We start from the raw sequence: 22,711 nt of genomic DNA, 5'->3' as shown, positions 1-22,711 counted from the left end.
GGTCCCTTTAAGCAGATGGTTTTTGTTTTGAATCCTACCATGGCTATTGTTTTGGTCCCTTCAAGCAAGACACTTAACCTTTCTTACTGCAGATTAGCCAGATGTAAATGAGTACCAGCATTTGCTGCATTTAAAATCATGTGTTTAATGTGTGTTAGATTCAGTTACTTCATTTCCATGGAAACCAGTGTAAGCTGTAGCTGTACCATAATTCTTTTGTTATAATTCCATGTTTTATTATAAGACTGACCCCAAATTTTATTTAAAACATATTCAACATACTTCTATTTTAGAAACCTTTCTGCTGATGATGGGCTTACCCCACAATCCAACATTTTAGCAAGCAGGCTTGAGATGACTTTGATCTCAACCCCTTTTACTCTACAGCAACATTCTTTTTCATCATAAATCTTATAATAAAAGAAGTTTGAAGGTGGTTAGCACAACATTCCATTGAACTAACATTAAAACAATTATTCACAAATTGTATATTTCAGGTGACACAAGAGCCATGTCATTACGTCTGTTCTCTGAGATAGCTTCAGCGTTCCTGACCCAGGAGACAGTGTCTGGCACAGACACCAAAGTGGACACCAAGAAACTTCATATTATCATAGGAGAACAGTTGCTGCCTCAGTATGTAGTAATGTCCTCAGTATGTAGGAATGTCCTCAGTATGTAGCAATGTCCTTGGTATGTATCAATGTCCTCAGTATGTAGCAATGTCCTTGGTATGTATCAATGTCCTCGGTATGTATCAATGTCCTCAGTATGTAGCAATGTCCTCAGTATGTAGCAATGTCCTCGGTATGTAGCAATGTCCTCGGTATGTAGCAATGTCCTCAGTATGTAGCAATGTCCTCGGTATGTAGCAATGTCCTCGGTATGTAGCAATGTAGCAATGTCCTCGGTATGTAGCAATGTCCTCGGTATGTAGCAATGTCTTCGGTATGTAGTAATGTCCTCAGTATGTAGTAATGTCCTCAGTATGTAGTACTGTCCTCAGCATGCAGCAATGTCATCAGTATGTAACAATGTCCTCAGTAAGCAGCAATGTCTTCAGTATGTAGTAATGTCATCAGTATGCATTAATGTACTCATCTCCACACCCATTCTGTCTAATTTACACTTGAGGACCATCTCCACACCCTTTCAGTCTATTTCACACTTTAGGACCATCTCCACACCCATTCTGTCTAATTTACACTTTAGGACCATCTCCACCGCCTTTCAGTCTAATTCACACTTTTCAACCATCTCCACACCCTTTCAGTCCAGTTCACACTTTAGGACCATCTCCACACCCTTTCAGTCTATTTCACACTTTAGGACCATCTCCACACCCTTTCAGTCTAATTTACACTTTAGGACCATCTCCACACCCATTCTGTCTAATTTACACTTTAGGACCATCTCCACACTCTTTCAGTCCAGTTCACACTTTAGGACCATCTCCACACCCATTCTGTCTAATTTACACTTTAGGACCATCTCCACACCCTTTCAGTCTAATTCACACTTTAGGACCATCTCCACACCCTTTCAGTCTAATTCACACTTTAGGACCATCTCCACACCCTTTCAGTCTAATTCACACTTTAGGACCATCTCCACACCCTTTCAGTCTAATTCACACTTTAGGACCATCTCCACACCCTTTCTGTCTATTTCACACTTTAGGACCATCTCCACACCCTTTCAGTCTATTTCACACTTTAGGACCATCTCCACACCCTTTCAGTCTAATTCACACTTTAGGACCATCTCCACACCCTTTCAGTCTATTTCACACTTTAGGACCATCCATCTCCACATCCTTTCAGTCTAATTCACACTTTAGGACCATCTCCACACCCTTTCAGTCTAATTCACACTTTAGGACCATCCATCTCCACACCCTTTCAGTCTAATTCACACTTTAGGACCATCCATCTCCACACCCTTTCAGTCTAATTCACACTTTAGGATCATCCATCTCCACACCCTTTCAGTCTAATTCACACTTTAGGACCATCTCCACACCCTTTCAGTCTTATTCACACTTTAGGACCATCTCCACACCCTTTCAGTCTAATTCACACTTTAGGACCATCTCCACACCGTTTCAGTCTAATTCACACTTTAGGATCATCCATCTCCACACCCTTTCAGTCTAATTCACACTTTAGGACCATCTCCACACCCTTTCAGTCTAATTCACACTTTAGGACCATCTCCACACCCTTTCAGTCTAATTCACACTTTAGGACCATCTCCACACCCTTTCAGTCTAATTCACACTTTAGGACCATCTCCACACCCTTTCAGTCTAATTCACACTTTAGGACCATCTCCACACCCTTTCAGTCTAATTCACACTTTAGGACCATCTCCACACCCTTTGTCTAATTCACACTTTAGGACCATCTCCACACTCTTTCAGTCTAATTCACACTTTAGGACCATCTCCACACCCTTTCAGTCTAATTCACACTTTAGGACCATGTCCACACCCTTTCAGTCTAATTCACACTTTGGGACCATCTCCACACCCTTTCTGTCTAATTCACACTTTAGGACCATCTCCACACCCTTTCTGTCTAATTCACACTTTAGGACCATCTCCACATCCTTTCTGTCTATTTCACACTTTAGGACCATCTCCACACCCTTTCAGTCCATTTCACACTTTAGGACCATCTCCACACCCTTTCAGTCTAATTCACACTTTAGGACCATCTTCACACCCTTTCTGTCTAATTCACACTTTAGGACCATCCATCTCCACACCCTTTCAGTCTAATTCACACTTTAGGACCATCTGCATACCCTTTCAGTCTATTTCACACTTTAGGACCATCTGCACACCCTTTCAGTCTATTTCACACTTTAGGACCATCTCCACACCCTTTCAGTCTATTTCACACTTTAGGACCCTCTCCACACCCTTTCAGTCTAATTCACACTTTAGGACTATCTGCACAGCCTTTCAGTCTATTTCACACTTTAGGACCATCTCCACACCCTTTCAGTCTATTTCACACTTTAGGACCATCTCCACACCCTTTCAGTCTAATTCACACTTTAGGACCATCTCCACACCTTTTCAGTCTAATTCACACTTTAGGACCATCTCCACACCCTTTCTGTCTAATTCAAACTTTTGGACCATCTCCAAATTCTTGAGTCTGCGTGGGTTCAAGTCCAAGGCTCAGCTAGCATAGGTACGTGGGAAAGCCTGTCAGTAGTTTCTTGTGGGTCGGTGGTTCTTCCCTGGGTTTTCCAGGGTTCTTCCTCCACCAGTTATACTGGCCGCCATGTATTGCCTATCTTGTACTGAAAAATGGCGTTAAACCCTACAACAACAACAACAACCACATTCCTGACATCAACATATCTGGATGATGGATCACAAAATTGGCAGCTTTTTCACAAAGACATAAATTCATTACTCTCTCTTTCCTGACCTCAGATTTCTTATCAACAAGGCAAATTAGTCCATTCCAGCATGGGCATGGAAAAAACCCTCACAAAGTCAAGTTTGCCTTCCTCACCAACACACCTTGGAGATTGTCTCCGTGGTGTCTTCTGTCCATTTGGAGAGTAAATTTCTGCCTTCAAATTACTTCACCACTTGGGTCTTTGAGTGTAATCATGAATCTCCTCATTTTGTACCACTTGGAGCTGATCCTTCTGTCTCCATGATGATTGAAACCTTGCATATTATATCACATGATCATTGTTTTGGATTACTCAAGGTTCCTTCTTAACAATAAATTGGAAGAACCTCTCATGGCATATGACAGACATCCCACTTAAGGATCAACCTCAGGAAATCCCACTTTGCATGGACGCCAATATAACTGGCTGGGATTCCCACTTTGCATGGATGCCAATATAACTGGCTGGGATTCCCATCACCAGCTCAAGGTCAACCATGGCCAGCAAGTGCCTAAACAGTACTTTTAAATAAGGAGTAGATACATAATGTGTTTCTCTCATTGAAAATAAAATGTGTTTATTCAAGAATACTTACCAGTACTCAGTTTTAATATGGACACTTTGTCCCAAACCCTATCCATGGTTTCATCCCTGCTGGATGAATACGGGATTTGGTGTCACTACCTCGATCCAAGGGAAGAAACTCAATCTGATTTCCATCTCAGTAAGTGGATGATTTCCTGACACTTGTAGTGCTAAAATAGGCAAAAAGACCTTGTTTGCCTTTCTTTTGTGGCTTAGTAGAGTTGGATTTGAGCCAACACAGAACGATTCCTTGTGAATTACTGTATGATTGATTAGGCATATTATTGTAGAAACTTATTTTTCTTTAAAATATAATTAGTATTCAAGTTAAGTGCAGAATGAATATAAAGCACTTGAATCGTACAAAAGAACCAATTTTACCAAATGCACCTAGACTCCAAGAATGGGTTAGTATATTAGTTAAAGTGCACTATTTCCCAGTGGTTTACATAAAATAAGAGTTTGCACTATTTCCAGATGGGTTAGGTATAATAATGTGTACTATTTCAGATGGGTTTGGTGTATTATTTAATGTACACTATTTCCAGATGGGTTAGGTATAATAATGTGTACTATTTCAGATGGGTGTGGTGTATTATTTAATGTACACTATTTCCAGATGGGTTAGGTATAATAATGTGTACTATTTCAGGTGGGTTTGGTGTATTATTTAATGTACACTATTTCCAGATGGGTTAGGTATAATAATGTGTACTATTTCAGATGGGTTTGGTGTATTATTTAATGTACACTATTTCCAGATGGGTTAGGTATAATAATGTGTACTATTTCAGGTGGGTTTGGTGTATTATTTAATGTACACTATTTCCAGATAGTTGGGTGTAATAATGTGTACTATTTCAGGTGGGTTTGGTGTATTATTTAATGTACACTATTTCCAGATGGGTTAGGTATAATAATGTGTACTATTTCAGATGGGTTTGGTGTATTATTTAATGTACACTATTTCCAGATAGTTGGGTGTAATAATGTGTACTATTTCAGGTGGGTTTGATGTATTATTTAATGTACACTATTTCCAGATAGTTGGGTGTAATAATGTGTACTATTTCAGGTGGGTTTGGTGTATTATTTAATGTACACTATTTCCAGATAGTTGGGTGTAATAATGTGTACTATTTCAGGTGGGTTTGATGTATTATTTAATGTACATTATTTCCAGATAGTTGGGTGTAATAATGTGTACTATTTCAGGTGGGTTTGGTGTATTATTTAATGTACACTATTTCCAGATAGTTGGGTGTAATAATGTGTACTATTTCAGGTGGGTTTGGTGTATTATTTAATGTACACTATTTCCAGATGGGTTAGGTATAATAATGTGTACTATTTCAGGTGGGTTTGGTGTATTATTTAATGTACACTATTTCCAGATGGGTTAGGTATAATAATGTGTACTATTTCAGGTGGGTTTGGTGTATTATTTAATGTACACTATTTCCAGATAGTTGGGTGTAATAATGTGTACTATTTCAGATGGGTTTGGTGTATTATTTAATGTACACTATTTCCAGATGGGTTAGGTATAATAATGTGTACTATTTCAGGTGGGTTTGGTGTATTATTTAATGTACACTATTTCCAGATGGGTTAGGTATAATAATATGTACTATTTCAGGTGGGTTTGGTGTATTATTTAATGTACACTATTTCCAGATAGTTGGGTGTAATAATGTGTACTATTTCAGGTGGGTTTGGTGTATTATTTAATGTACACTATTTCCAGATGGGTTAGGTATAATAATGTGTACTATTTCAGATGGGTTTGGTGTATTATTTAATGTACACTATTTCCAGATAGTTGGGTGTAATAATGTGTACTATTTCAGGTGGGTTTGATGTATTATTTAATGTACACTATTTCCAGATAGTTGGGTGTAATAATGTGTACTATTTCAGGTGGGTTTGGTGTATTATTTAATGTACACTATTTCCAGATAGTTGGGTGTAATAATGTGTACTATTTCAGGTGGGTTTGGTGTATTATTTAATGTACACTATTTCCAGATAGTTGGGTGTAATAATGTGTACTATTTCAGGTGGGTTTGGTGTATTATTTAATGTACACTATTTCCAGATGGGTTAGGTATAATAATGTGTACTATTTCAGGTGGGTTTGGTGTATTATTTAATGTACACTATTTCCAGATGGGTTAGGTATAATAATGTGTACTATTTCAGGTGGGTTTGGTGTATTATTTAATGTACACTATTTCCAGATAGTTGGGTGTAATAATGTGTACTATTTCAGATGGGTTTGGTGTATTATTTAATGTACACTATTTCCAGATGGGTTAGGTATAATAATGTGTACTATTTCAGGTGGGTTTGGTGTATTATTTAATGTACACCATTTCCAGATAGTTGGGTGTAATAATGTGTACTGTTTCAGATGGGTTTGGTGTATTATTTAATGTACACTATTTCCAGATGGGTTAGGTATAATAATGTGTACTATTTCAGGTGGGTTTGGTGTATTATTTAATGTACACTATTTCCAGATAGTTGGGTGTAATAATGTGTACTATTTCAGGTGGGTTTGGTGTATTATTTAATGTACACTATTTCCAGATAGTTGGGTGTAATAATGTGTACTATTTCAGGTGGGTTTGGTGTATTATTTAATGTACACTATTTCCAGATGGGTTAGGTATAATAATGTGTACTATTTCAGGTGGGTTTGGTGTACTATTTAATGTACACTATTTCCAGATGGGTTAGGTATAATAATGTGTACTATTTCAGATGGGTTTGGTGTATTATTTAATGTACACTATTTCCAGATAGTTGGGTGTAATAATGTGTACTATTTCAGATGGGTTTGGTGTATTATTTAATGTACACTATTTCCAGATGGGTTAGGTATAATAATGTGTACTATTTCAGGTGGGTTTGGTGTATTATTTAATGTACACTATTTCCAGATGGGTTAGGTATAATAATGTGTACTATTTCAGGTGGGTTTGGTATATTATTTAATGTACACTATTTCCAGATAGTTGGGTGTAATAATGTGTACTATTTCAGGTGGGTTTGGTGTATTATTTAATGTACACTATTTCCAGATAGTTGGGTGTAATAATGTGTACTATTTCAGGTGGGTTTGGTGTATTATTTAATGTACACTATTTCCAGATAGTTGGGTGTAATAATGTGTACTATTTCAGGTGGGTTTGGTGTATTATTTAATGTACACTATTTCCAGATAGTTGGGTGTAATAATGTGTACTATTTCAGGTGGGTTTGGTGTATTATTTAATGTACACTATTTCCAGATAGTTGGGTGTAATAATGTGTACTATTTCAGGTGGGTTTGGTGTATTATTTAATGTACACTATTTCCAGATAGTTGGGTGTAATAATGTGTACTATTTCAGGTGGGTTTGGTGTATTATTTAATGTACACTATTTCCAGATAGTTGGGTGTAATAATGTGTACTATTTCAGGTGGGTTTGATGTATTATTTAATGTACACTATTTCCAGATAGTTAGGTGTAATAATGTGTACTATTTCAGGTGGGTTTGGTGTATTATTTAATGTACACTATTTCCAGATAGTTGGGTGTAATAATGTGTACTATTTCAGGTGGGTTTGATGTATTATTTAATGTACACTATTTCCAGATAGTTGGGTATAATAATGTGTACTATTTCAGATGGGTTTGGTGTATTATTTAATGTACACTATTTCCAGATAGTTGGGTGTAATAATGTGTACTATTTCAGATGGGTTTGGTGTATTATTTAATGTACACTATTTCCAGATATTTGGGTGTAATAATGTGTACTATTTCAGATGGGTTTGGTGTATTATTTAATGTACACTATTTCCAGATAGTTGGGTGTAATAATGTGTACTATTTCATATGGGTTTGGTGTATTATTTAATGTACACTATTTCCAGATAGTTGGGTGTAATAATGTGTACTATTTCAGATGGGTTTGGTGTATTATTTAATGTACACTATTTCCAGATAGTTGGGTGTAATAATGTGTACTATTTCAGGTGGGTTTGGTGTATTATTTAATGTACACTATTTCCAGATAGTTGGGTGTAATAATGTGTACTATTTCAGGTGGGTTTGGTGTATTATTTAATGTACACTATTTCCAGATAGTTGGGTGTAATAATGTGTACTATTTCAGGTGGGTTTGATATATTATTTAATGTACACTATTTCCAGATAGTTGGGTGTAATAATGTGTACTATTTCAGGTGGGTTTGGTGTATTATTTAATGTACACTATTTCCAGATAGTTGGGTGTAATAATGTGTACTATTTCAGGTGGGTTTGGTGTATTATTTAATGTACACTATTTCCAGATAGTTGGGTGTAATAATGTGTACTATTTCAGGTGGGTTTGGTGTGTTATTTAATGTACACTATTTCCAGATAGTTGGGTGTAATAATGTGTACTATTTCAGGTGGGTTTGATATATTATTTAATGTACACTATTTCCAGATAGTGAGTTAGCTATAATGGTTTGTTTGTATTATTTCCATTTTTGTAAAATAATAGTCTGTATTGACTATTTCCAGGAAAAAATGGTACATCATAAGGTTATTGACAGTTTGCACATATCCTTGTATTTGTAACAACATGTTTACTGTACCACCATTATTTTTTATTTTTCTCTCTTTCAACATATCTCTCTGTTGGCAAATAATAGGTGTTTTTTCCCCATTTATACATTAACGACCTTTCTTGATCCAGTCAGCCAAACCTAAGCAGTACTGTTTAGCTACAGTTCTTATTTTTGTTCTTTGTCATTGCAAAATATGAAATTGATAGATCTTTCATTTAAACTTATCATTTTTGTTTGGTTCAGGAATTTTTTCTACAGTTTATCACACTTTTATAACACATGTGAATATCAGCTAGTACTGCAGTTACACGATTTTGATATATTCTTCAAATTTTATTCAAAGTGTTTTTCTAGTTAAAAACTCAAATTTTTCTTACAGTTGTGAACAGATACTCTTGGACCAGGACCCCCTCCCCAGCTATGGCCTGAAACTTCTCTTAGCCCTTCTAGAGCAGAACGGCCATTTTATTAAACAGTTTGAGCAGCTGGGACTGGTATCAGTCATGTTTCAAGTACTTCTAGTAAGTGCAGTTGTCCATTGAGCTCTTAATATACATAACCTATTGTACCAGTCTGTAATTGATAGACTTTCAAATCAAATCCTAGTGCTACAAAGACGTAGTCCTTCCAGTACTCACTTTTAGGCATGTCAAACTGTAGACAACAAGGATCCTGATCTGCCATAGCATAATGCACTTGCCAATCAGGGTCTGTGTTTTTTGTTCTGCTGATTATTTCTAACAAACTGCAGACTTGGATCTGCTGGCACATTATGCATTGGCAGATCTGGGTCTGTGCAGTTTGTAGTTGGGCTTGTCTTATAGGTGAGTATATATTGTAGACGCTTCTGCTGAATTTCTGATTGCCATAATTTATCAAAAGTAAATAAGGTATGATGTCGTGGACATGTTCAACACCCAGGATATCATTAGCCTGAATTTTTTAATTGTTTTTTCATTTTGACATATTGCACTTCTGTGACATCACCTTTTCTTAGATATTGGAATTTCATGTCCAGCATGAGTACAGTGTTTTATTTTTTTTAAAACTCTTTTTGTTAGATCAACTGACCACATGGATGAGTGAGCTTATGACATGACCACATGGATGAGTGAGCTTATGACATGACCATATGGCTCAGTGAGCTTATGACATGACCATATGGCTCTGTGAGCTTATGACATGACCATATGGCTCAGTGAGCTTATGACATGACCATATGGCTCAGTTAGCTTATGACATGAGCATATGGCTCAGTGAGCTTATGACATGAGCATATGGCTCAGTGAGCTTATGACATGAGCATATGGCTCAGTGAGCTTATGACATGAGCATATGGCTCAGTGAGCTTATGACATGAGCATATGGCTCAGTGAGCTTATGACATGAGCATATGGCTCAGTGAGCTTATGACATGACCATATGGCTCAGTGAGCTTATGACATGACCATATGGCTCAGTGAGCTTATGACATGACCATATGGCTCAGTGAGCTTATGACATGACCATATGGCTCAGTGAGCTTATGACATGACCATATGGCTGAGTGAGCTTATGACATGACCATATGGCTGAGTGAGCTTATGACATGACCATATGGCTGAGTGAGCTTATGACATGACCATAATGCTGAGTGAGCTTATAACATGACCATATGGCTCAGTGAGCTAATAACATGACCGTATGGCTCAGTGAGCTTATGACATGATCATATGGCTCAGTTTGCTTATGACATGATCATATGGCTCAGTTTGCTTATGACATGATCATATGGCTGAGTGAGCTTATGACATGACCATAAGGCTGAGTGAGCTTATGACATGACCACATGGTTCAGTGAGCTTATGACATGACCATATGGTTCAGTGAGCTTATGACATGATCATATGGCTGAGTGAGCTTATGACATGACCATGTGGTTCAGTGAGCTTATGACATGACCATATGGTTCAGTGAGCTTATGACATGACCATAATGCTGAGTGAGCTTATGACATGACCATAAGGCTGAGTGAGCTTATAACATGACCATATGGTTCAGTGAGCTTATGACATGACCATGTGGTTCAGTGAGCTTATGACATGACCTTATGGTTCATTGAGCTTATGACATGACCTTATGGTTCATTGAGCTTATGACATGACCTTATGGTTCAGTGAGCTTATAACATGACCACATGGTTCAGTGAGCTTATGACATGATCATATGGCTGAGTGAGCTTATGACATGACCATAAGGCTGAATGAGCTTATAACATGACCATATGGTTCAGTGAGCTTATGACATGACCATATGGTTCAGTGAGCTTATGACATGACCATAATGCTGAGTGAGCTTATGACATAACCATATGGCTCAGTGAGCTTATGACATGACCATAAGGCTGAGTGAGCTTATAACATGACCATATGGTTCAGTGAGCTTATGACATGACCATATGGTTCAGTGAGCTTATGACATGACCATATGGTTCAGTGAGCTTATGACATGACCATGTGGTTCAGTGAACTTATGACATGACCATATGGTTCAGTGAGCTTATGACATGACCATAATGCTGAGTGAGCTTATGACATAACCATATGGCTCAGTGAGCTTATGACATGACCATAAGGCTGAGTGAGCTTATAACATGACCATATGGTTCAGTGAGCTTATGACATGACCATATGGTTCAGTGAGCTTATGACATGACCATAATGCTGAGTGAGCTTATGATATGACCATATGGTTCAGTGAGCTTATAACATGACCATATGGTTCAGTGAGCTTATGACATGACCATATGGTTCAGTGAGCTTATGACATGACCCTAATGCTGAGTGAGCTTATGACATGACCATAATGCTGAGTGAGCTTATGATATGACCATATGGCTCAGTGAGCTTATGACATGACCATATGGCTCAGTGAGCTTATGACATGACCAGAAGAACATTCTGCCATGAAGGGCTTTCATGCTTTTACAAATGATGCCAACACATCCTCAAATTTGACTGCCATTATTAAAATTGTAAAAACCTTTAAACAGCTTCTCTAAAACTGCTTGGTAGAATTTGTCAAAATTTACAGAATGCATCCTAGCATAAACGGTTTTCAAGTTAATTCCATTGACAGAAATAATTCTGGCATTCAGAGGGGCTTTCATTTTTGTACAAAAGATGCTTATCCACCTCAAACATGGTTCTGTTACTGAAATTAGAAAACCCTTTGAAATACTTCTCAAAAACTTGGTAGCATAATTTGACCAAAAGTTACAATGCATTCTGAAATAAAGGCCTGTTAGGTTGTTTTTAAAAAAAAAAAAAATACTGATCTGTCATTAGATATTGCATATTTCTAGATAACTAGAAGCTATCTCCCTCCAACTTGTTCTGTGTTATCTAAATTTAGTATGCCCTTGATATTAATGAGATCTCAGATGATTTGCATTTCCAGCTTGTCTTCCTGATACTGAATATTTAATAACACTAAAGTTTTGAATGAGTAGCCTTGACATTTGAAGAAACATAAATACTTTATCTCCATTAGTGAATGGCAGGCAGAATCAGCAAAATACATGCTCTCTTGACTCAGACTACATGCATTTCTGATGTGATGGGATAGTATGACTTATGAAGGCCCCTGCTTTCATTGCCAAGAACAGGCTCCCTTCTTTTGGGAGTCAGATTCATAATGAAATTCTGTCCACTCTGGATTCTACAACTTAAGGTCATCTTGCTCCAAATTTGTACTTTAGAAGTACCAATCCCAAGCATTTAGGGAGATCATGCTTCTTATCCCTCACAGAAGACACAGACCCTTTTGTTCTGGATAAAGTAGGTTATTCAGTTCCCTTCCATATTGAAAAATAACCCAAGACCAAATGGATCGGCTTCACATCTCGGCTCACAAAGGTTGGACAGTTGCCATAAACATTGCATTTGAGCAAAACTGTTTAATTGATATTGTCCATGCCATGAGATCTGAATTGACTTCTCCAACATTTATCTCAGAGATCTTTCATTCTAAAAGGCTCGACTCAGTCTGGTGGGTCTTACAGCTGTGGTACAAAAGGTTACCATTCTGGGTCATTCAAAAGTTTCATAAGGATGTGGCTTCATGATTTCCACTGGATTTGCAGGAAGGAAAATATTTCCCTTTTGAAGCTGACATGTAGAGTCTATGTTCCAGTTGGGTTATCTCCCTCCACCTCATACTTATTCTAATAAGGTATTATGATTGAGTAACATATTTGAAGAAACTAATTTTTTTCTTGTAAGATAAGTTTCTTCAGTAATACTCAGTCATAATACCATCCCAGTTACATCCATATAGAGAGCATGCCTTCTACCCCAGTAGTAACTGAATTATTCACAGAATTTGGCACCAATCCCTGTATCAAAAGGAGACACCTCTAATTGACACCTAGGTGGGCTGATAACTTTTAGCTTTCTTGCTGACAAGTTTAGTCTGGGAGGGCTGGATTTGTCAGGTAGTATTAGTTCTTCTAAGGTATCATGATCAGATAACTATTAATGAAGAAACATGTTTTACTAGAAAAATTTGGTTTTCTATGTCAGGACCACCAAAACAACCCTCTGAGTAGTGCCATGCAGTCCATCGCAGGGATTCTCAATGTTCTGATCAGTCACAAGGAGACCAACATGAAAGAACTGTATGACCAAGGTAAATGGAATAACACTTTTTAAAAAGTTGGGACTTAATTTCAGATTGATGTAAATTTCTTGAAAAAAACAAAACAAGAACATCAGCATGCACTTAGCAAAATAGTATGCTTTGCAAATGGAATGAATGAGGACAGCAATATATAATTAAAACTCTGATGTGTCCTTGCATAAATTTTTAGGGGAAACATGAAAAAGTTTGGATCGGTGATTATTTTGTAAACATTGCACAATTGGAGGACATGCTGTCGGTTTAGGAAACTATAATCCACATAAACATTGTAAGATAGAAGGATATGATGTGGGTTTAGCAAACTATAATCCACATAAACATTGTAAGATAGAAGGATATGCTGTGGGTTTAGCAAACTATAATCAACACAAACATTGTAAGATGGGATATGCTGCTGTGGGTTTAGCAAACTATAACTCACATAAACATTGTAAGATAGGAGGATATGCTGTGGGTTTAGCAAACTATAATCAACACAAACATTGTAAGATAGAAGGATATGCTGTGGGTTTAGCAAGCTATAATCCACATAAACATTGTAAGATTGGAGGATATGCTCTGGATTTAGCAAACTATAATCAGCACAAACATTGTAAGATAGAAGGATATGCTGTGGGTTTAGCAAACTATAATCCACATAAACATTGTAAGATTGGAGGATATGCTGTGGGTTTAGCAAACTATAATCAGCACAAACATTGTAAGATAGGAGGATATGCTGTGGCTTTAGGAAACTATAATCCACATAAACATTGTAAGATAGAAGGATATGCTGTGGATTTAGCAAACTATAATCAACACAAACATTGTAAGATAGGATTATATGCTCTGGGTTTAGCAACCTATAGTCCACATAAACATTGTAAGATAGGAGGATATGCTGTGGATTTAATTGATAAACCATGACCCTTTGTTTATGACTCAGACATGTTACCAGCCAAGCTACTGTGGCTTCTTCTGTTCATGATCAGACCACATGAAAAGAATGGAGATTGCAGGAAGCTAAAAGTTTGCTTACTAAGCACATTTTAAGAATGCATTTAATACATAATTTAGCACTGTTGGAAATGGGTAGAATGCTCCCTAGTCCTCCTACCCCCACCTGCATTTAGATATTACCCATAATGCTGTGTAACTGTTACTGTTTAATAGCAATATTAACCTGAAACAAACTATGAGATAAGAATAATTTTCAGTAGAAATATAATCTGTATTCATTTACTGTTTTTCAAATGATCATACTTTCAACAGTATTTGTGTTTGTTGATTAAATAAACAGTGTGCCAATTCCTGTGGAAGGGTTTGATTGTTACTTGGGTCTTTAAAGTCATGGTAACCACAGAATCCATGAAATGTAATTTGATTGTTACTTGGGTCTTTAAAATCATGGTAACCACAAAATCCATGAAAAGTAATTTGATTGTTACTTGGGTCTTTAAAGTCATTGTAACCACAAAATCCATGAAAAGTAGTATCCCACCCAAAAAGTAAATTCACAGAAGATATTATAATTCTATCCATTGGTAAATAACCTGCCTTGTCAAACAACTAGATGTAGCTGGACCAATAGGAAAGTGTCATATTAGATTTCACCATCCCATTTGTAGTACTAGACATTGTGCATAAATTGAAAACATTATAATTCTGTCCATTGGTAAATAACCTGTCTTGTCAAACAACTAGATGTAGCTGGACCAATAGGAAAGTGTCATCTTAGATTTCACCATCCCATTTGTAGTACTAGACATTGTGCATAAATTGCTGTTACTAACCTGGAAGAGGATCAAATATAGCTGGGTTATTTACGGAGGGAAACAATTTGGAAATTATATCACTTTCACCATTATATCGCTCTCACTATTATATCATTCCCACCATTTTGTCACTCTCTCTGTTATATCACTATCACCATTATATAATTTTCACCATTATATAATTTTCACCATTATTTCACTCTTACCATTATATCAATCTCACCATTAAATCACTCTTTCCATTATAACATTTTCACCATTATATCACTCTCACCATTAGATTATTTTCACCATTATATCACTCTCACCATTATATCATTTTGACCATATCACCCTCACAATTACATCACTCTCACTATTATATCACTCTCACCAGTATATCACTCATTCCAGACAAGGTTGATATAAGATTCCATAGGCAAGGTGCTGTCACAAACCGTATATTGCCAGGAATTGTATTTTCTGAAACATTATTTCACTCTCATATGCCCACACAAGGTTTATATAAGATTCCACAGGTGACTACTAATATCTAAATATTTAGAGTATACATCTGCAGTCAAGTATGAGTGTTTTATTTTATGATGTCCAGTTGGTCTTAAATGAAAATGATGCCAATATGATGTCCAGTAAGGCCACCACATCAGCCACCTTGAAAATCATGTTATCACTGCTCTTTCTGAATAGATGGCTGTATCACCATGGACTTGTCACTGGAGTACTTCTAATGCAGCCTAGTTGGTCCTAAGTGAAAATGGTGCTGATCTGATATCTAATATGGCCACAACAGCAACCAGCATGAAAATCTTATAATCACCGCTCCACCTGAACAGAAAGTCAGGTTTTAACCAGAAGACTTCTTATGATGCGTTGTTAGTCCTAAGTGAAAATGGTGCTAATGTGACATAATTTGGCTTCTGCAGTGGAAAGCTGGAAAATCTTGTTATCACTACTTCTCCAGAATGAATGGTCATGTGTATATTGCCTAAAAACTTTCTCAGTGTGTTGTTGATCATAAATTAAAACTGTGCTGATCTAATGTCCAATTTGTGGCCATCTTGAAAATCTTGTTTTCTCTACTGTTCTTAAATGGAAAGTCATTTTGACATTGGTTTTCTCATCAGAAGAGTTCTTGTAGTGCAAGGAAAATGAATAACTCTCATTATGGCCATAATGGGTGGATATCTTGAAAATATCTTTATCTCAACTCCTCTACCACCATTACTCTCCAGTATCCTTCTTATGATGTCTTGTTTGTCCTCAATGAAAATGGTATCAATTGTACATCAGTATGGCAGCCATGACTTCTGTTTGAAAGTCTTCTTGCCTCTACCTGAATGGATGATCATTATCACATAGGGTTTTCACCAAAAGACTAATAATGATCTCTACTTGCCCTAAATGAAAATGTTGCCAATCTGACATCCTGTATATCCACCACATCACTCTGCTAAATTGAAACTCTTGTTATTGCTGAATATCAGGGTACTCTTGTCACACTCTTTTTTTATCTGATTGCAACTTTTTTACACTTTATTACAATAGATCTCTCACATACATTAGTGGCATATTAATTCAAGTTTTGCAGGACCCTTTATCAAATAATGTTTGTCCATTTGTTAAAAATTTGTATGTATCAACTTTTATGTCAGTGAGTCAAAGATCAAATGTTATTAGGTCAAAAATCAAGGTTGCTTAATAATTCTAATAAGTTCACTTAATTAGTGTTTGCAGCATTATACAGAGCTACACTTTACTTATTTTTCAGTCTAGCCATGCATCCCTATGCCCTAATTAATATGGGCTAATTATTTTTCAGTCTAGCCATGCATCCCTATGCCTTAATTAATATGGGCTAATTATTTTTCAGTCTAGCCATGCATCCCTTTGCCCTAATTAATATGGGCTAATTATTTTCAGTCTAGCCATATATCCCTTTGTCCTAATAAATATACTGAACAGTGGGGCCAATTATTTTCAGTCTAGCCATGCATCCGTTTGCCCTAATTAATATGGGCTAATTATTTTCAGTCTAGCCATGCATCCCTTTGCCCTAATTAATATGGACTAATTATTTTCAGTCTAGCCATGCATCCCTTTGCCCTAATTAATATGGGCTAATTATTTTCAGTCTAGCCATGCATCCCTTTGCCCTAATACATATGGGCTAATTATTTTCAGTCTAGCCATGCATCCCTTTGCCCTAATTAATATACTAAACAGTGGGGCCAATTATTTTCAGTCTAGCTATGCTTCCCTTTGCTCTAATTAATATGGGCTAATTATTTTAAGTCTAGCTATGCATCCCTTTGTCCTAATTAATATACTAAATAGTGTGGCCAATTATTTTCAGTCTAGCCATGCATCCCTTTGCCCTAATTAATAAGGGCTGATTATTTTCAGTCTAGCTATGCATCCCTTTGTCCTAATTACTATACTGAACAGTGGGGCTAATTATTATGCAGCAGCATGGCTAGTTACATATTTATAGACAGTCACATGACACTGGCAGCAAATCAGCTCTCAAGAATAGGCAACCTTAGATGACATTTTGAGTTGGGAGACCATGGTGTTGAAAATAATATGTGTGTAGCCTCAGTTATTGAGCCAAAGTCTTAAAAGTCTTCATTTAATTGAATGCAATGACTTTGAAATAGTCTGAATATGAAACTAGTGACATCAGTCACCAAGACTTTGTTGTGATTTCAATGCAATGACTTTGAAATAGGCTGAATATGAAACTAGTGACATCAGTCACCAAGACTGTTGTGATAGATACACCAGTCTGATTTTGATTTTGAACATATTTCTACATTGCCACAATGATGGTCCAGTAGACCCCAAACTTGGACAGTCAGTAAACTTACATGAGTGAATTAAATTCAGTTGGGATTCTTGCATCTGTGTGATGAAAAAGTCAGTTGTTATTCAGCTGTATACAGACAACTCTTAAAGGAGATTGTTCATTCCTCCATTGGGTACATTTGTACATTCCTTCATTGGGTACATTTGCCCTGGATTTAACTGACTGATGCCTAGGATATTAATTTTATGGCAGCCAAAACCACAATGCTATGGAAATATAGCAGCTCAAACAGGAATTTATAGATTGAAGGATGGCATTTACCCCCTTGTTAAGTGATGGCTTCAGGAGTTGCCACAACTGGTCACAACTCTTATTCAACAAATATGCCCTGGGATTTTCACACTTTCCATTACATTGTTTAACATCACTAAGAGTTTGTCTGGGAACAAATTCCTGCAGAAGTCAACAATCAGCTGTTATTGAAACTACATATATCAGGTAAATGCATGTGAGTCAAATCATCTCAGGTAAATGCATGTTACAGCACTTGCCTTCTACTCATAGAATAGATGCTACAAGTCCAGTATTAGTTATAAAATTGGGTTTTATTGTGCATTGAGGTTGATAAGTGGAGATAAATACATTTCTCCTGCTTTGTTACACCCTGCAAATACCATAAAAATACATTTACTACAACTTTAAATAATACCGTCATCAGTGCGTTATTGTTCTGCATGTATAAATTGATTTTGTGTACAGTACATTCAATACAAATAACTTGCTACACAATATATTTATTAATTATCCATCTAGAGAGATAGTGGACCAAATAAACCTAAACACAACAATCATTGTGCAGAGCAAAAGTCGAGAGCAGACAGACAGACAATCATATGGACAGAATGATAGGCTGATAAAAGAATATGCAGGTTGATAACCTATTAAAGGTACTAAAATACATCAACATACATTCTAGAGAAATATACAGAGTACATATAAAATAGACTGTTATATTAACCATATTATAAATCTATTTACCTTATTGAATGGGACAAAGGTCAAGTCACATTTTCCTTGAAGCAAAAGAACCATCAGGCACTTTTCTTAATGCAATGCCATGACCAACACCCTTCAGAAGCTAATATGCTGTTCATATTATGTTGTTTATACAGACAAGTAGCAAACTGACCAATCAGAAAGTTACTTACCACTTGTCATACATTAGAACAACCCAGCATGAACAGTAATCAGGGTAGCTTCATTGCTAAGTGAACAAAACTCTAACAGGTAATCATGGTTCAAGGTTGCCTAAATGGCTAAATATGTGTAAAATGAGAGTAACACAATAATTGCAACTGATGACTTTATTTCACTCATTAATAAACATTAACTACATAAAATAATAAAATACCTACTTCTGCCTAATTAAAACATGAATATATAAAATTATAAAATATATGCTCCTGCTCCATGCATATCAGGTAAATCATCTCAGGTAAATCATCTCAGGTAAATCATATCAGGTAGATCATATCAGGTAAATCATCTCAGGTAAATCATATCAGGTATATCATATCAGGTAAATGCATACACTTTATCTTGCATTTTAATTTTAATGAAGAGCCACAAGGTTCCCAAACAATTGAAACTAGATCACAATATTATAATTAGACACCACAGGGACAGGGTGATGCATAGTCATTCTTTTTGAACTTCTGTTTCCTAGGGCTTATGGACTACTTCACAACCCTGTTCTTTGAGGTATCTGCAGCCAGTTTTGAGGGAGATGAAGGTGGTGGTGACACGAAGACTGCCACATCCATGCTTCAAGTCTTGCTGGAAACGCTACATGGCATTTTTAAATATGTCTCAGAAATTGTCAGGAAGGCATTACAGGTACATTTCAAACACTTGTGGCCATGTTAGAAATGCCTCAGTTAATGAAAACTAACAGTACAGTCACCAGAGCCAAGAGAACTGTCTTTATTTACCTGTAATTTTCTATAAAATAAAAGTTTAAAAGTTTATTATTTCTCAGAAATGTATGGCACCAATATTGATTGCATTAAAGGTTTCTGCATTTTCAAAATGTAGTAGTTTTTATAGCTGTTTTGTGACCAAACCATTCCTATTAATCTAGTATATGTGCAATGCATTTGGTAGAAGTATGTGTAGGAAGTATATAATTATGCATTAGAATTTGTTCAAAGCTATATTAAATCAATTCATTTCAAAGATATAAGAAATAAATTCAATTCAAAGTCATATAAAATCAATTTAGTTCAAAGCTACATTAAATTAGTTCAATTCAAAGTCATATGAAATCAATTCAATTCAATGCTATATTAAATCAGTTCATTTTAAAGTAATATGAAATCAATTCAATTCAATGCTATATTAAATCAATTCAATTCAATGCTATATTAAATCAGTTCAATTCAATGTTATATGAAATCAATCCAGTTGAAAGTTATGTGAAATCAATTCAATTCAAAGTTATTTGAAGTCAGTTCAATTCAAAAGTATGTTAAATCAGTTAAATCCTGTATAAAGTAAATGAATTCTGAAACTTTTTAATTTTTTTTTATCTCATGTTGAACATACAACAATTTCATAAAATTTCTATCACTTACTGTCCATGGCTGTGAAGTTTGAATGAGGTGGACTGTGAGGGTGAAAATATAAAACATGGACTGGTAACTTTTTATAAAGTTTTTCCTGATGGGTAAAACCTAGCCTCTTGTCTTACAACTTTACTCAAAACATCATTTAATAAATGGTAAATCCTGATTTGAAAATATTATTCTAAATATACAGATGCAGCCTCCTTATTGATCAAACAATATGAATGTATAATTGCAGTGTTCTGATTGGTCAAACAGTATGAAATTACATATGCAGTGTTCTGATTGGTCAAACAGTATGAAATTACATATGCAGTGTTCTGATTGGTCAGACGAGTTGTCTCCTAACTTTATAGATCTATCTAGACAGGGTCACTCACTCTTAACCTTAGAGAGCTATCTGGACAGGCTGTCTCTTAACCTGTTAGACCTAACTAGACAGGCTGTCTCATTCTTAACTGTATAGACCTAATAGACAGGCTGTCTCGTAAGCTTATAGATCTATCTTTAAGGCAGGATGTCTAACTCTTAACTGTATAGATCTATTTAGACAGGCTGTCTCACTTTTAACCTTATAGACACATCTAGATAAGCTGTTGCTCTTATAATCTGATAGACCTATGTAGACTTGGCCTCTCGCTCTTAACCTTATAGACCTATCTAGACAGGTTGTCTCAACCTTTTAGACCTATCTAGACAGGCTATATCTTAACCTAATAAAACTGTCTAGATAAGCTGTCTCACTCATAATTTTATAGACCTATCTAGACATGGTCTCTTACTCTTCATCTTATAGACCCATATGGACAGGATATCTCAGTCTTAACAAGCATGAGAACTCCATATGCATGATCTTTTTATCATTCATAACCATATAGACCTATATAAATAGGTTGTCCCATTCATAACCATATAGACCTATCTAGATAGGTTGTCTCATTCGTATCCATATAGACCCATCTAGATAGGTTGTCTCATTTGTATCCATATAGACCCATCTAGATAGTTTGTCTCAATCATAAACTTATAGACCCATCTAGATAGGTTGTCTCATTCATATCCATATAGACCATTCTTAATGAGATCCTCATGAATAATAATGTATCGCGGAAACGAGGCTAAGATAGGCAGATCGAGAAAAAATATGGCATCCTACTGTACATCTAGTAATGATCTAAGCTGTTTGCCAGATATTTATTTTGTATTCATTGAGAATTTCATCACGGGTGTCTCCAGAATAAAAAAATCAACTATGAATTAATTGCAATAATTAGTTGTCAAAAAAAATCAAAGTATTTTTTCAGTACAGGCCATTCAAATTATATCACTGTAGTAAAAAAATAGAGACAAAATATGCAAGAACAAAGGTAAGAAAAAAATCACATATATTTGCTTCCCTTTTGGGGTGGAGTGGGGTGTATTTATCTGACATTAACTTACTACAATGATATAATTTCAGTGGCCTGTGATATAAGTGTGTGACACATATCAATAGGTTTTATCAATAGTTTTGTTAATTTTTATACAGTCACGTTCTCTCTCTCTCTCTCTCTCTCTCAATTTTATTCAACTTGTCCTTTCATCGTTTTCATTTTACTGGTGCTATATCTCTTCTCTATCGTGGTCATTTTTATTCTACTGTTTCTATTTATTTTTTTCAACTAGATAACAAAATTCACTTTTTCTGTAATTACTACTCGTATGTCAACTCATAATCGCTAAGATGGATGTACTGTGTGGAGGTACGCAGAGATTTCGATGACCCTGTTTTTTGGAATGGGACTAGGGGTTACAGTTTTAGAAACCTACCATTATATAACACAAATACATACACTCATTTGCTTCAACGACAGAACCTATTTTGCGTTTTGATTTCTCTTTATTACATCATTGAGAAGAAAAAATAAATACACCAACATTCATCCAGTTTATTATCTTAACATTCGGCCCCTCATCACGACGTATTGCAACAATCCATTTTCTATGACGCTCCATCTCCTTCACTGATGGAATATAGTGGAAGCTTAAATCTATGTGAATTCTACAATTGCCATTGAACAACGGAACACAAAAATATTCGTCACTATTTTTTCCCTTGCCAGTATCAATTATAGCAGCCATGGTTGCGAGGTAAAATGAAGCTGGTGCCTAGCTTAGCCTCATTTGGATTCGTTGACCCAGGGTCACATGAATACATGAATATATTCTGAGAATGGTCTATAGACCCATCTA

The 22,711-nt window shown here is 36.0% G+C and overlaps 1 protein-coding gene across 2 annotated transcripts in view; it reads left to right on the top strand.

Annotated features, from left to right (window-relative positions):
• The window catches only part of LOC149784842 (inactive serine/threonine-protein kinase ULK4-like), a 132,543-nt gene that overhangs the window by 91,446 nt on the left and 18,386 nt on the right, over nucleotides 1-22,711 (top strand). For both annotated transcript variants that reach the window (XM_089978407.1, XM_089978406.1), the window contains exons 24-27: nucleotides 498-636; nucleotides 8,995-9,136; nucleotides 13,178-13,283; nucleotides 19,582-19,751. In XM_089978407.1, coding sequence (XP_089834533.1) covers nucleotides 498-636; nucleotides 8,995-9,136; nucleotides 13,178-13,283; nucleotides 19,582-19,751 — 557 coding nt within the window. The remainder of the gene's footprint in view (nucleotides 1-497; nucleotides 637-8,994; nucleotides 9,137-13,177; nucleotides 13,284-19,581; nucleotides 19,752-22,711) is intronic.

Source organism: Sinohyriopsis cumingii, chromosome 13, assembly GCF_028554795.1.
Source record: "Sinohyriopsis cumingii isolate HCF-2022 chromosome 13, ASM2855479v2, whole genome shotgun sequence".
In the NCBI taxonomy this organism is placed as follows: Eukaryota; Metazoa; Mollusca; class Bivalvia; order Unionida; family Unionidae; genus Sinohyriopsis; species Sinohyriopsis cumingii.
The sequence above is the reverse complement of the archived record's forward strand: the minus strand, read 5'-3'. Positions and strand labels throughout refer to the sequence as shown.